The sequence below is a fragment of the Gracilinanus agilis genome, chromosome 3 (assembly GCF_016433145.1).
Source record: "Gracilinanus agilis isolate LMUSP501 chromosome 3, AgileGrace, whole genome shotgun sequence".
In the NCBI taxonomy this organism is placed as follows: Eukaryota; Metazoa; Chordata; class Mammalia; order Didelphimorphia; family Didelphidae; genus Gracilinanus; species Gracilinanus agilis.
In genome coordinates, this window is record NC_058132.1 from 64,211,380 (window position 1) to 64,221,260 (window position 9,881).

General features: G+C 45.8%; 1 protein-coding gene and 1 long non-coding RNA gene across 2 annotated transcripts in view; one reads left to right on the forward strand and one right to left on the reverse strand.

Moving 5' to 3' along the window:
- The first annotated feature begins 4,367 nt into the window (after positions 1-4,367).
- On the forward strand, positions 4,368-8,079 carry LOC123243175. Its single transcript, XR_006505845.1, has 2 exons — positions 4,368-4,467; positions 7,669-8,079. It is a non-coding gene; the product is annotated as an uncharacterized LOC123243175 (long non-coding RNA).
- Positions 8,080-8,951: 872 nt separating this feature from the next.
- CRYBG2 (crystallin beta-gamma domain containing 2) overlaps positions 8,952-9,881 on the reverse strand; it is a 13,827-nt gene continuing 12,897 nt past the window's right edge. The window contains exon 10 of the mRNA XM_044668737.1: positions 8,952-8,999. Within this exon, the coding sequence (XP_044524672.1) occupies positions 8,952-8,999 (48 nt within the window). The remainder of the gene's footprint in view (positions 9,000-9,881) is intronic.

Genomic DNA, 9,881 nt, shown 5'->3' on the forward strand with positions numbered 1-9,881 from the left:
GAGAGGGGAAGGAAGGAAGGAAGGAAGGAAGGAAGGAAGGAAGGAAGGAAGGAAGGGAGGGAGGGAGGGAGGAAGGAAGGAAGGAAGGAAGGAAGAAGGAAGGAAGGAATCTTCCTCAATAATAGGAGCCCTGGGAGTGGCAGCATCCCTCATGCCACCAGACTTCTAGCTCAACCCTCACAGCCATCATTTGGGGAAATGATTCTTGTGGAGAAGGGGCCAGCTTTTTCCACCAACCACCATCCACAAGGTATTCGTGTCAGTCTAGTTGAAGCAACAAGGTACCCCAAGGGAGGGACAGGAGGCAAACTAAATCACAGACCACCATCTTCCCATAGACGTTCATGGTGATAGTCCCGGACCCTGACCCCAAGAGTCTAGGGAATAGTAATGCTTCTAGTCTAGCCCCTGTAGCCAACATCTGATAGGCAAAACCTCGAATAGATGCAGTTGGGAACTGTTGCATTCAATGCTACACCCAGCCTCAATTCACAACTGGGTTAGAGTTAGAACACTGAACCAACCCAGAAAACAAAGTTCTGGCCACCAAATTCCTTGCCACTGTCACATGGTTTAAAATCAGAAATTGGTATGATTTTATCAGTGGAAATGACTTTAGAGAAGGAACATCACCATCTGCTTTGTTGATGCACTTAATAAATGTTTCATTTGTTCATTAATTAATTAATTAATTAATTCATTCATTCATTCCTTGTGTCTTCCTTGCAACAAAGTAAAAAGGACAAGCAAAACCAATCAACGCAATGACTGAGAACATGGGCAGCACTCTTTACCCATAGTCCTTTATTTTTCTACCAAAAGAAAGGAAATGTGTTTAGGAAGATTATTTTGGTGATTATGGGGAGGATGTGTTTAAGAGGGGAAAGACTAGAAGCAGAGAGTCCAATCAGGAAGCCACTCTAAAAAAGAGAGGAAGCAGGGAAAGATTCATAGAGGAGGAAGCCCATTGGTCAATAAGGCACTTTAATAAGCTGATAAAGTGGAGAGAGGGAAAGACTTCATTCCAGGTCAAGGAATTGCATTAGCAAATAATAACAATGATAATTTTTTTTAAAATAGTGTTGAGTAGGGGCAGCTGGGTAGCTCAGTGGAGTGAGAGTCAGGCCTAGAGACAGGAGGTCCTAGGTTCAAATCCAGCCTCAGCCACTTCCCAGCTGTGTGACCCTGGGCAAGTCACTTGACCCCCATTGCCCACCCTTACCACTCTTCCACCTATGAGACAATACACCGAAGTACAAGGGTTTAAAAAAAAAAAAGTGAGAAAAATAAAATCTTCTCTCAAAAAAAAAAAAAATAGTGTTGAGCACCAGATTTGGAGTTGGAAAGACCCTCGTTAGAATGCTGCTTTGGACACTTCTAAGCTAGGTGACTCTGGGCAAGTCACAGTCTGCCTCAGTTTCCTCATCTCTAAAATGGGGAAGAAAATAGCACCTCTCTCACAAAGGTTGTTGTGAGGATCAAATGAGAGAACTGATGTAAAGTACTTTTAAACCTTACATTGTCAGTTCCTTGAGGGCAGAGACTTGCCTTTTGCCTCTTTTTGAATCCCTACAACTTATCACAGTGACAGGCACAAGGTTGGAGCCTAATAAACGTTTATTGACTATTGATTGAAAGTACTATATAAATGCTAGCTATCGTCCTCATTATTTGTTCATATTATCACAGGGATTTAAGATTTAAAAAGCAGTTTCCTCACTGCAACTCAATGAGATAAAGAGGCCAAGTTTTCATGATCTCAGTTTTACATATGAGGAGACTAAAGTTCACTGAAGTTAAATGACTGCAAAAAGTCACATTTTTTTTTAGCTCTCACCTTCTGTCTTAGAATCAATACTGAGTATTGGTTCTGAAATAGGTGGATTGTCTTTATTTATTGGTTCTAAGGCAGAAGAACAGTAAGGGCTAGGCAATGGGGGTTAAGTGACTTGCCCAGGATCAGACAGCTGGGAAGTTTCTGAGGCCAGATTTGAATCCAGGACCTCCCATCTCTAGTCCTGGCTCTCCATCCACTGAGCAACCCAGCTGCCCCCACAAAATCACATTTTTAATAAATGCAGGAATTGGACCTCAAATGCTGGCTTATCAGAACTAGGTCTGGAACAAAATAAGAGAGATAAAAGAGGACATTCAGGAACGCCCAGCTAGTACCCACTCATGGCCCCATTCTTACACCAGCAAGGAAGTGTCTGGCCCAGTGTTGGGAGAAGGTTGGCAACTTGGTTGCCTAGGGGAGGAGGGAAAATGTTATGAAGAAACTGGGCTAATTCTGCCTAAGCTGTTCCTTCCCCAGGCAGCGGCCTGTACACTTGGGCCTGGGATCTTCTGCCCCCGCTTCCTGTTGCTTTCTTCCCCCAGTGCCTCAAGTCTCAGTTCTTCTTCCTCCTCCAGAGGCCAGTCACAAAGCAACCTTATAGGCCCCAAAGAGTCCACTTAGATCTTTTCCAGGTCAACCCAACCCAAATGGGTGGAGGCGGGGAGATTTTACTCCTCGGTTTAGATTTGTTATGCAAAGCATTTCAAAAAGATAATATTGAAAGGAAAAAATAAGCCTCGTGGCCTAAAGGGCTAAGGAGCTGATCCCCTAGTCCAAGGGACCTCTCATTTTAGGATGCGGATGTACAGATGATGCTGGATAGGATGGAGTTTAGACCTCAGAGAGGCAGGACCCTTTGGCAGAAGTGAAGAGCGTAAATCCTTTCCATCTCTGCCAAGGCCCATCTGTCTCCGAGTCCTGGCACCACCGTGGCCAATGCCACTGAGTTTCCTTTATCCTGGGCCATTTCCTTCACAGAACCACAAAGTGTCAAACTTTTAATAGGCACAGAACACTAGTAGAGACTTTAGAACAGAACAAGTTGAAGTCAGGAGGGAGCCTAGAACATGGAATATTAGAGCTGAAAAGAGTCTCAGGACATAGAATGTCAGAGCCAGTAAGGATTTTAAAATATAGAATGTCAAAAGTAGGAGGGATCTTAGATCAAAGAAGGTCAGAGCTGGGACAGAGCTTAGAAACAGAATATTAGACCCAAAAAGAGTCCCAAAGTTGAAAAGGCCCTTAGAGAACAGAATAAGAGAGCTAGGAGAAGCCTTAGAACATAGGTCGGAGCTGAAAAAGACCTCAGATCATATGAAAACTAGGAGGGATCTTAGAATAGAGAATGTCAGAGCTAGGCAGGAACTTAGAACTTGGGTTGCTTGTTAGTCAAGTCAACAAGCGTGTATTAAGGGTTTGGTATTCCTCAGGCCAGGGTTCATTCTTCTATACCAAAACCCTGTCTATTGATAATTGGGCCAGGAATCAAAATACTCAGGTTCTTGGATTATCCCTGCCATTAACTTGCTGTGGGAGCTTGGGCAATGGGTTTTCATTTTCTAGACTTCACTTTTTCCTAGTATACATTGAGATGTTCAGATAAATGGTTTTAAGAGGTCCTTCCAGCTCTGACTTTCCAGGATTCTGGGACTCTCACTGAGCAGTTATATGATTTTGGTTAAGGCATTTCTCCTCCCTGGACCTCATGTTCCTTCTCATATGAAAAAATGAAGGGTTCTAGCAAATGATCTCCAAGATACCTCCCAGCTCAGACATTCTAAGTTCTAAGGTTCTTTCCAGCTCAGACATTCTGTGTTCTAAGATTCTTTCCAGCTCTGACATTCTGTGTTCTAAGGTCTCTCCCAGCTCTGACATTCTCTGTTCTAAGGTTCCTCCCAGCTCTGACTTTCTGTTTTCTGAGGTTCCTCCTAGTTCTGACATTCTCTGTTCTAAGGTTCCTCCCAGCTCTGACTTTCTATTTTCTGAGGTTCCTCCTAGCTCTGACATTCTCTCTTTTAAAATTTGGCATTCCATACATTAAAGTTCCTTCCATTTCTGCCAGTGTATGTTCCAAAATTCTAAGGGCAATTTTAGGTCCTTCCCAAACCAGAATATATTCTATCTTCCAAAGTCTCCTGCCATTTTGGATAAAGTACTAGAGTTAAGAACATACTAATAGGAACCTCGCCTCAGATACTTACCAGCTATGTGAGCCTGGACAAATCACTTAATCTGAGAGCTAGAAGAAATCTTAGAACATATCAGGCTCCTGTTTTCTCATCTGAAAAATGGGGATGGTAATAGCCCCTACCTTCCAGGGTCCTCCTATGAGGATCAAATAAGATTACTCAAGTAAAAATCTTTTCCAACCTAAAAGGGATATATTCATGATTATGATTATGATTATGATATCTTCCAAGCACTCTAGGAGTCTGGGGCCATACTAAGGAAAATGTCCCTCCCACATTCTCATGCTCCTCCCTGAGCTATAACTACCACCGTTTCTCTTCTTGGGCAAAAGCTTCTCACAGATCCACTCTCCAGGAGGGACAGACCTGCACAAAAGCTCTAAGATGAAGGCTTTCTTCCTCCTGCTCCTTTTCTGTCTTGTGGCCCTGATTGAGATCGAGGTAAGGACTGCTCTGTTCTGTTAGATCCAAGATGCTCAACAAACTTATTTCTAGCCGAATTGGAGTCTTTCCTGAGAAATGGGGCTAGCCCCCAAACCCTTCCATCTGATTGGCAGTTAAGAGGGCTCCCCCTACCCCCATCTCACAATTAACACCCCCTTGCCTCATTACGGGATGAAATTAGACATTGGGGAGCCTTGAGCACCTAGACTTATTCTCCTTCCTTGCTGAGTATCTGGGGGGGGGGCATCTGATCATAATGCCAAGGGCTAAGATAAGCATCCTATGAGACTGGAAAGACAAATTTTGAAAATCTGCCACAGAGACAGCTATAAAGAAAAATCCCAATATAGAAAGAAGTCTGATAGGCTCGGGTTCTCCTGGCATTTGTCCCCTGGTTTCCTCTCTAAGAGCATGTCATAGTGGATAGAGAGCTGGCCTCAGAGCCAGGAAGACTATGTTCAAGCCCTACTTCTAAGCCATTTAGGCATTGTGGCCCTAGAAAAATGACTTAATCTCTTGGTACCCCCAGACAAGACTCTATAACTCTAATTTATAGAGAAGGTGCCAACCTGTACCAGTAGAGAATTCCCAGTGCCAATTAAGTCATTGGTCTAGTCCCCAATCCTTCCTCTCTGCTAGACTGGAACTCCTGCAAGATTGGGGGTATGCCCCCATCTAGTAAAGAAAGACCTGGCCTGGGATGCTAGTCTCAGCTCAGACATGGGGCAAGCCATTTTCCCTTTCTAGGTTTTTGTTATAAAATGTAAGAATGGAACTGGACCCCAAGATCCCTTATAATTTGATCAGTCCAAGAGCCTCTTCCAGCTCTTACATTTCATAGGCTAATATTCCTTCCAACTCTAACATCCTTCAGTTGGATCAGGAGTTCTTGGCCTTTTTGATATCCTGGGCCCCTTTGGCAGTGTGGTCAAGCATATGAGCCCCTTCTCTGAATAAGATTTTTAAATAATTGAAGGAAATGTTCAATTTCAGCTAGAGATGAGTGAAAATAAAGACCCCTGAAATCTACCCATGGACCTCTGAGAGTCTAGTAAGGAATGGTGCAGCCCAGGTTAAGAACCCCTAGATTAGGTCAGTGGGATGGTCCAGGGGAAGGCTAAGACTGGTAGATGTCTGGAGTTTGGCAGTTCTAAGCTGTATTGGGGTCACTATAGCAGCAAGATGGTGACCCTCCACCCCTACCTGGGAATGGTCCCCACCAGGCTGTCCAAGGGGAAAGTGGCCAGGAGCAAGTTGAAGTTTCCAGACTGATCAGGTTTCGACAGGGAAACTATAGGTCAGGATAGGGAGATTCAATCTTCTCCCCTGTTCCCGCCAAGAAGGAAAGAGAAAGAAAGAAAGAAAGAAAGAAAGAAAGAAAGAAAGAAAGAAAGAAAGAAAGAAAGAAAGGGTCATTTCTCTGACTGAGAGGCGGCAGACACCTTTATTTGCATATCCCATCTCCCTCTCTCCCATCCTCTAAGGGTCAGTTGAGTGGGTCCAACCTAGAGAAATAACAGTTTGAGTTCCCCGGATGATGGCATGCTTCACCACTTCTGGGGAGGAGGAGGGGGGAGCACAGCTGTGTCTGGGGGAGTGGGGAATGGGCAGATACTCTTGTTACTTCAGCCTATGTCCTCCTCCCTGTTGCCCCTCCAGAAGCCACCTGCTTTGGATTTGCAGGTTGATCAATGCTCCTGCGAAAAACGATACTGTGGGCAGTGAGAGGACTCTGGCTCCGCACTACACCCAGCACCAACTGGGCTTTCTTTCTATAGAGAGAAAGCAATGAATAGCAGAACTTGCAGGAAGCTTCTGTTCAGTTCCTCCATTTTAGAGATGAGGAAGAAGTTCAGAAAAGACAAATAACTAGCCTGAAGTCACACAGAAAACTAGTAGCAGAGTCAAGGCTGGAATCCAGACCTCTAGGTTCCCAGTCTGGCCTTGTTTCCTTTGCCTTCTGTTGTTTAAGGTTCAGTCGTTTGTAGGGGAGGGGGGGGGGGGGGGGGAGAGAAAATGTGGGGATGGGAGGGGAAGTAGTCCCCCCTTCATCTCATAGTCCCAGCGGAAACACTTCTCCCTTCTCCTCAAGAGCACAGCCTGGATGAGGAATTCAGGAGTCCTGGCTTTAGTTTATATGACTATGAGTCAGTTGCCGTCTCTGGACCTCTATTTCCCCATCTGTAAATTAAGGGTTTTGGCTAGATTTTCTGCAAGATTCCTTCCAGCTCAAACATTCCATGTTCTAAGATTCCTTCTAACTCTTACGTTCTCTGTTGTGTCTATTATTCTGCCGCTCAAAAGCTTTCAGTGGTTGCTTCTAGGAGAAAATGCACATGCTTCCATTTAGCATGCAACATGGTCCAGTTTATTCTTTCAGGCTTTTTTCATCTACTTTCCTTCACACACACTCCAGTCTGGCCAAATTGTACCATTGCAGTTGCCCCAGACTCAAAGCTTCTCTGCCTTTTCATGATCCTTAGAGATCATTTACTTCAGCATCTTCACTTTTTTTTTAAAATCTTACCTAGAATCAATACTATGTTCTAAGGCAGGAGTGTGGTAAGTGGTAGGTAATGGAGGTTAAGTGACTTGCCCAGGGTCACACAGCTAGGAAGTGTCTGAGGTCACATTTGAACCCAGGACCTCCCATATCTGAGCCTGACTCTTAATCCACTGAGCTACCCAGTTGCCCTAAGCATCCTCATTTTACAGACAGGAAACTAAGACCTAGAGAAATGACTTGCCCAAGGTCAAACAGGCAGAGGCAGGATTCAAACCCAGGGTCTCTGGCTCCAAAATTTTTCTACTTCTTGAGACTTTTTTCACCTCATTGCTTCCTAAAAACCCAAAAGGGAATCATGTTCCTCATATGTCTGCCTTGGGGGCCTTTTTTCAATATTTAAACAGTCATGGAAGATTTGAGGATAAAGTCTCCCCACCCTCTTCTTTAAGCTCCCCAAATAGGCTTCCCTTGGGGTAAGGGAGGAAGACAGGCAGAAGAATGGGTGGAACCTCCCGGCAACAAACTAAGAAGAGCCTCTGAGTACTTTCCCTGGGCTCATAATTGTAGCAGGGAGCTTGGTGTGGATCAGCCAGTTGGGTCCCTGGAATCTTCTAGATGAGAGGACATGTCTTCAGGGGCATCTCCCATAGAGCCGGGTCTCTCCTCTTCATAGCCTTATCCATCCTCCACAGGCTTCTTCTGCCTCTACACCAACCACAAAGGCTGCAAGCGGTTCACCTCAGATGTTCAATGGAGCCTGCACCTGGGCCATCCTTCTCCTCTCCAGCGTCCTCACCTACCTCCTTCGGCTGCACTGAGGCCTGGAACCAAGCCTTCCGAGACCAGCCCTGGCCCCTGCTCACTCACTCTTCAGCACTTGCCTCCTCCCTGAAGAGCCCATCCCATGTGGCTACCAAAGTGTCCTTTCCTTCAGGCCACCCCCTTCACCCCCATCACCATGGCCTCCCTCTCAGGACCTCTGATGTCCAGTAGAACCCGGGCCAGCTAGAGTCATGAGCTGATTCCACAATGCTTGAGGGCTGTCATGATGGGGGAGCAAAGTACTGATCTGCTTGACTCAATAAAGATATTGGAGCCCTGAATGTGTGATTTCTCTCTCGGTCACTCCCCCCCCCACATCAGGAACCCGTTAGGCCCTCTCTTCCTCACCCCAAGCCCAGCACCTTCTGATAGCATTTCCAGGGGGACAATCTTCCTTCCCTATGAGAGCTTTGGGATTCATATCTAGCCTACCCATGTCCCCTTCCCAGAAACAGCACGGATTGAGGCGTGAGAGAAGCAAGAGGCAGCTCCAGAAGACTCACAAAATAGTAGAGCTGGAAGGACTGGAGAGGGGAATCTAGTCCAATGTCCTTATTTTCTTGAGACCTAAAGAGATGAAGGGACTTGCCCAAGGTCACACAGTGACTTGGGGGCAGAGGCAGGAACTGGAGTTCCTGGTCTTCTAACCCTAGGATCATTGTCCATCCCAGAGTTCTGCCTCAACTTTAATCTTGCATGCTTGGAACCCTGCCAAATAGCTGCACCCACAGACAGATATCTTAACAGCCATGGCCTCTGTTCCCTCATCCCCTCCCAGTTAATCACTCTGAGAAATGTGGGAGGAGGGAAATGAGAGAGAGGGAGATGATACACTTCTTTACAGCGCAGGTCTTTTGGGGATAAGGGCTGGGGTCTGCCCTGCCTCCATTCCTGCTTTGATTACCCCCTTGTCTGGTTCTTCTCTCTTCCCTCTCTCATTCCCCCAACTTCCCATGCATAGACAAGCAGGTTAGGCTCTGCCCCCAGCCCTCTCTGAGCTCTGCTCCCCTTTTGGACCAGATAGGCTAGACTCTAGTTCCCCCCACCCCCATCCCAAATAGATTCTACACACCCCTTGGCCCCCAACGGTTTCCTGGCTTTGTCACTCAAAGGCAAGGGCTTGGGCTCCCCAGGGAGGAGGCCCTTACTGGCACTAGTTCCCACAGGGCCTCACCACACTCGGAAGTTTCTTCACTGGTACCTGGGGGAGGGGAGAACTGGTATCCGGTGGAGAGTCCCCAGCCAGAAGAATGGAAATAAAAAAATAGAAAACTTTTGGTCCATTACCTCCTGCCCCACCTACCCCATCCTAGGCTTGCTGAAGTGAGCATGAGCTCTGTCATCCTTTCTCCCAAAGGAGAGTAGAAGCCAATCTCTCTCTCCTATTCCCCTTCCCTGTGCTCTTTTCTCTCTCTTCCTCTCCTCCCTTCTTCCTCTCTTTCTTTCCTTCTTCCCTTCCCCTTCCTCTTTCTTTCTCCCTTCTCTTCAATTCTTTCTGCCTGTCTTTCTCTCTTCCTTTCCTTCCCTACCTCCTTCTTCCTTCCTTCCTCCTTTCTCTTCAATTATTTCTTCTCATCTTTCTTCCCTTCCTTCCTCTTTCCTCCTCTTTTTTCTTTCTCTCTTCTCTTCAATTCTTTCTTCATGTCTTTCTTCCCTTCCTCCTTTCCCTCTCCTCCTTTCTTTCTTCCTCCCTTCTCTTCAATTCTTTCTTCTTTTTCCCCCTCTTTCCTTTCTTCCTCCCTTTCCCCTTCCTCCTTTCTCTCTTCTTCCATTCTCTTCAGTTCTTTCTTGCCTTTCTCTCTTTCCTTCTTTTCTCCCTTTCCTGTTCCTTTTATCCTTTATCATACCTTCTTTCTCTTCCCTTTCTTCCTCCCTTCTTTTTCTTCCTTCCTTCTCTTCAGTTCTTTCCTCTTGTCTTCCTCCCTTCCATTCCTTCCTCTCTCCCTCCCCTCCTCCTTTCTTTCTTCCCCCATTCTCTTCAATTCTTTCTTGCTTTCTTCTCTTTCCTTCTTTCCTCCCTTTCCTGTTCTTTTTATCCTTTATCATCCCTTCTTTCTCTTCCCTTCCTGACTTCAATTCTTTG